At 40.5% G+C, this 6,030-nt stretch overlaps 1 protein-coding gene across 1 annotated transcript; it reads left to right on the plus strand.

Moving 5' to 3' along the window:
* The first annotated feature begins 1,722 nt into the window (after positions 1-1,722).
* rprma (reprimo, TP53 dependent G2 arrest mediator candidate a) lies at positions 1,723-2,724 on the plus strand. Its single transcript, XM_041201485.1, has one exon. It carries the CDS (start codon positions 1,901-1,903, stop codon positions 2,291-2,293), a length of 393 nt encoding a protein of 130 aa, XP_041057419.1. The 5' UTR covers positions 1,723-1,900; the 3' UTR covers positions 2,294-2,724.
* Positions 2,725-6,030: the final 3,306 nt, after the last annotated feature.

Raw genomic sequence — 6,030 nt, forward strand, 5'->3', positions numbered from 1 at the left:
ACGTACTTGTATATTTGACACTCTCTCTTGCTAAGAGATGCCCAATATTCATTTGTGGCAGAGGAGATAGAAGCTGTTCAGCCACTTTTCTTGGCTTGTATAAGTTGTCCATGCCTTGCTTCTGTGAAGAAGGGTGCTGAGAACACAAGCCTTATACACACAGAGTCTGCTGTTGGTCCATACTCGACTTATCAATTTTGACTTGACAATTGTGGCCTTGGCAATCCTGGTGCTGATTTCGGCATCAAGCAGCAGCTTGTTGATAGTTGTTGATCCAAGATGTGTGAAGCTGTTAATGACCTCCAGAATGAAGTTGTCAATGTTGATGGAAGGTGAAATCTCTATATCTTGGCCCATAACTTTGATCTTCCTGAAGCTGATTGTCAGCCCAAAATCCTTGATTTATAAGCTGTTGCAAGTAAACTTCAGTATGGCATTCCAGCATGGTATCATCAGTGCCATCATTCAGAATAGGGAGGTCCCTTGTTACTTCAAAGGTGTGCTGCTAGGTGGGGTACAGGAACAAAGGAATCTTAGAATACAAATACATCAGTTACTAAAAGTTGCACCACAGGTTAGTAAATCCATAAAAAAGCAAACCAAGCAACCACCTTTATTTCTGAGGGATAGAATTGAGAAGTAGGGAATATGCTAAACCGGTATTGAACCTTGGTTAGACCATTCTTAAAGTACAGCATGCAGTTCTGGTCACCAATTATAAAAATAATATAAGTGCACTGGAGAGGGTGCAGAGAAGATTTTCAAGCATGAAACCAGAAATGTGTGCATATACATATCAGGAAAGGATTGACAAACTGGGTTTCTTTTCTTTTCAAGAAAGAAGGCTGACCTAATAGAATTATGCAAGTTTTTGATAGAGTGAATACAAAATGCTTCCACTTGTAGGAAGAGCATAATTAGAGGCCATCAATATAAGATAGTCAACAAAAAATCCATTACGAAAATTCGGAAGGAACTTCTTTCCCCAAAGAATGGTGAGAATGTGGAACTCACTACCACAGGAGTAGATGAAAAAGTATTGATGCATTTAACGGGAAGCTAGACAAGCAAATGAGGGAGAAGGGAATGTAGGGTTACAGTTTCGGGTCAATTACCTTTCGTTAGTACTGGAAGAAGCTGGAGATTTACAGCTTCTAACCAAGTGCAGAGCCTGCATATTATAAGGTGTACATCATGTACTATTAATGTAAGCTATGTCAACGTGTAAGCAAAGAGTACTTAGAGCTTTAGGTCCGCTTCTACGGGTTCAGTTTTAATTGGGGATAATAATTGGCACACTGCATTTCCATTTCCCTCTCCGTTTAATAATCGCCGCCTCTATTATAAAGATAAACGGAAAGGAATAATTTTAAAGGTACAAAATTATTTTGCAACAATTCCAGTATTTCTTCACTTGTTTTGCAATTAGAACTACACAGCTGGGTGGTTTCACATAAAACGATAATTGTTCCCGCCATCCTCCTTCTAAAGAAAGACAAGTACTAAAAAGCCTTAAATTAAGCATGACTGATTTCATGCTGCTGTCCCCGTGACTTGTTCCTTTCAGCTGCCAATCCCCATCGTGTTCTCCACCTCCAGCCCATTTCCTGGATTCACCAGATCTCTGTATCCAGGATAGGGGTGCACTTGCATTTGGGCGGATTGACGCTGAGACTGATTCGCTCCTCTCTGGGAATGGTTTCATCCAGACAGGTATAATTATCAGAGCGAAGCAAACGCAGTCTTCACAGGCTTCCACTTGGGATGAGCAAACAGCGAACTACAAAGCAAACGTCAGAGCCCGAATGAGAGCGGGGGATAACTGATTGCTGACCTTTCCGAGCTGCCTGCGAGAGTCGGGGGGATTGCAACTTCACACATTTGGCTTGAACATTGCTGAATGTGCTGGCTGAAGCCACCTGTTCCATCACAACTTCGGGCTCCACATCAAGAAGTAGCAGCAATGAATTCGACCTTAGTGAACCAGACTGAGAGGGCGATGTACTTTAACCGTACCGATTCTTTGAACTCGATGATCAGTTGCTGTAACGATAACTACTCCTCGGTCGTGACAGACGAAGGTTTCGTGCTGACGGCTCCAGACGAGAGAAACCTTTACATCATGAGAGTGGTCCAGATCGCTGTGATGTGTGTCTTATCTCTCACTGTCGTCTTTGGGATATTTTTCCTCGGCTGCAATTTGCTTATCAAATCAGAAGGGATGGTGAACTTTTTAGTGAAGGACAGGAGACCTTCCAAGGAGGTGGAAGCGGTTATTGTTGGTCCCTATTAGCAGCCAGCACCAAAAGTCATGGCAACGTTTCGGATTGCTGACAACGGCTTTGCCATTAACTCCACTAGACATATCCTGCACCAATCCCAGAGAAATGGAGGGACCTTTGTGCAAATCAGTATTTTAGGCATGGAATGAGGAAACCGAGGTGTTGGAATTGTTTCTTATCTGGTGTCTGCTTAGCACAGGACTTTGAAACGTGGCGGCGAATTGTTGAATCTTTTGGTGGTGATGACTTGACTAACCCTGTCTGAAGCGATTTGCCAATTCCTTTCCGTGGCCAAAACAGATTATTTAAAAAAATGTACAGGAACCATTGCACAAGTCAAACAAGAGCCGATCAAAACTTGCGACATGGAACGACTTACCCGACTGTTCAGTTGTAAATATATCTGTTGTTTATTGCTCCCTTTGATTTTTTTTCTAAAATATTTATCCTTATCCTTTTTATTTGAAATTAGTCGTAAATCTTGGCGTCCTTCGCTTACAATATTTGAACAAAACATTTCAGTAGGTTTTTTTTTCAAAAGCGTGCGGATGTCAAATTGTATTTTTAATGTTATTTGTATAAAATGCAATTTAATACAAAACTTCAATTTAAGAACGGCAGATTGTCATTACAGTCACTGAGCCTTTAACATTGACTTTCGCACGGATACCAAACGTGTTATGACAAATCAACAATTCTGTTTTGTATTTCAAAATATTATTAAAAGGTATGCATTTGTTCTTTGGTTTAATATTATTTTAAATAACGATGAGAAATATGTTAACTCCTTTTAGAAAAGTCTGCAGCGAGCCGCTCTTTTTTTTGCGCTGGAAGTCAATTCAGCAGATGTATAGGGAAAAATGCAGCTGCCTATAACCGTACTATTCGCTGAGTGATCGAGTGCCAGTCAATTCCTCCAACTCCAATTAAACTGCTATTAAACGTTGACTCAAACTCAGTAGAGACAGTAAGCAACTGAGGGAAGATTTTGATTTCCTGTGTTTCTGTGCCGCTGGATTTACGTCAGTCATTTTGGAAACTGGGGGCTGCTTTAACATAAGAATGACCGCTGAGTTCACAATAACCTCCACTTAAATCCATAAATAAATAAATGAACGGGGGGGTGGGGGGGGGGGGGGTTGAGTGTGGACAGAAGGGCAGTTACAATCCCTACAACTGGACTCTTAACATTGTCCACGGTGGACAGTAACTGTACAATCTGGACCTCCACGAAAGTACTTTAGTTCGTTTCTTCCGGCAGCTGTTGCTTAGGTTTTCCAGCTCGGTTTGCTGCGAGCGGGATGAAGAATTCCGGTTGGGCTCCCTGTGAGAAAGATGAGGAAAATCTCAGCAGCGAAGGTGCGGGCTCTGCAAAAGCCATTCGCAACATCTATATGGCTCTTGCGGTGCGTGTAGATAGCAGCTTCGGTGGTGCATGTACACAAACGTCAGGGAGCTATTGAGCCTATGTGTATTATGTACACATCATTCTCGAATAATTAACTGTTGCAATGTAAGGGCGAAACTTCATTGTGCAGATCGCGGCAAACACACGCCCCTCAGAGGAAAATTAAAATAAAGTTGCGATCAGTTGCTCCAGGCAATTCTGATGCCGACCAGCAATATCGCATTTATAACAGGCTGTGCCGAAACCCATAGGGAACAATTGGCTGGATTAAGACTGCTACCGGAATTCTTTCATATTTAAGTTGGTGTTAGCCGGAAGTTGTTCCTTTTAAATTGGTGAAATCGATTTAAATGCTGCAATTCTTCTGAGATAATTGGGTTATTTTTAAAGTCAGTGTTGCGTTATTTTGTCAGTTGTATTTTCTGCTTAATGCAGGCAAGTAATGAGTTTAGGAGTCTTTGCAAGTTGACAACATAACACTTTCCCGCCTGGAAACTTTGTTAAATGGCTTTTCCTTGTGAGACCGGATGATCTCAAGGACGTCTGAACAAGAGGCTAATGTTACTCAGCACTGAAAACCTATTCCACTTCCACTGATCATCAATAGGTCACATATGAATCGGATCAATAACGATTCAGTGTGTAATAATGGTAATATTATACCCCTGAAGAAATATAGATAATACAGAAAGAGGAAGGGCCTGCCTATGCCAGTAACAATGTTCCAAGGACAGTAGGGGAGTTCTGCCAATGTCCTAACCGGGTCGGTGTTACTTCGCTCATATGATGTTTACATCAGTCCGCAGTGCACAACTTGATTGCGGGACTTGCCTGCAATGCAAGTAACAATGCCCCAAAACTAACTGGTTGATTGTGAAGTATTTTGGGATAAATGCAAGTTCCTTCTTTGTGTTTTTAGATGTAAGTTCAAAGTGCAGTAGATTTTGCGTTGTTGACGGAGGGAGGCGTTTAATAACGAAATCGACCGTAAACTTAGTTTAAAATGACGAGGCCCGTTAGTCCACCCTAGAAACCACAGAATCTATTTCCAATCTAGCAGGTTGAACAGGAGGATAACTGGAACCCTTCACTACCGTTTGTAGGCTCGGATGAAGAATAACAGCCACATGTGTACGTGCCTGACAGCTGTACATAACGATGGTTAAACATGTTGTCTGCCTCCACTCGCTGCCTAACAAAATAATAATTTCTGTATTTGCAATTTTTGATTCCAAAAAATAGTATTGATTGCTTAGCCAGCAATACTACAACTGCATTAATTTCATACCTGATGATGATTGTTCGTCTTTATACAATTGAGCGATGTATTCCATTAGATATTAGAAGACGTTCATACTTAACTAAGGAATTTCCATTCCTTCTCACTTATGACCTGAAACAATATTTTGTCAGATATTGGATATCTGCGATAAAAACAGAAAACGGGCTCCAAAAGTTGACTCTGTCTTTGTCTCCACAGATGTTGTCAGGCCTGCAGATTTTATCCAGCATTTTCTGTTTTTATTTCAGATATCCAGCGTCCTCAGTATCTTACTTTTATTTTGGATATCTGTGAGCCAGGCTGTGAACTTCTCAAGGGTTATTGGTGATGTCATTATTATCAAAACCAATTTCAATTGCTGGTAAGAAGCATCTGAATCACAAATTGCGGTTACTGCCTTTAAACAACTACTACATACTATGTTATCTTTATTCATATATTGCAGAATTGACGGACAATTTAAGTTTGTTGCTAACATTACTTTTCATTAGGTACCTAATTAATTATCATCTAAAATTGAACAATTCTGGTTACCCTGGTAAGCTTTTTGAAAACTAATGTTGCTGCTATTAATAAATAATGTGATTGTTTTGCAGAAAATAACAATCGCTGAGTTTTTTGGAACAATTCAGCCCCCAGTCGCCATTTGTTATATTGCTGTGGAAATGCTGATGACAATCTATGCACTCTGAAGGATCTGTAAACAGTGGGAGATGATAAGTATCATTAATGGGTATTGAAAGCTTGGTCAATAATTGAATCTTATATTGCCGTAGATGATTTTGGATTTGCTCTTTTTGACCCGTCAGTATGTATGGCCATAGCTATGTGGACAGGAGCTTTATCTTTATCTCAACAACAGTAAAGTTTTCTTATTCACTATATTCATCTATTTCATTTCAATCAGGGGACTGTTACAAACTGCTTAAGTTTCCCTTAAGTGACTTGCCTATCCTATCAATCTTATGAGGTGCACCCCACTGCTTTCAGTATGGGTGGTGGAAAGCTGCTGATGGTCAGATGAGAGCCATTGATACATATGGTTTTAACATCTAGTA

Source organism: Carcharodon carcharias, chromosome 12, assembly GCF_017639515.1.
Source record: "Carcharodon carcharias isolate sCarCar2 chromosome 12, sCarCar2.pri, whole genome shotgun sequence".
NCBI classification, from domain to species: domain Eukaryota; kingdom Metazoa; phylum Chordata; class Chondrichthyes; order Lamniformes; family Lamnidae; genus Carcharodon; species Carcharodon carcharias.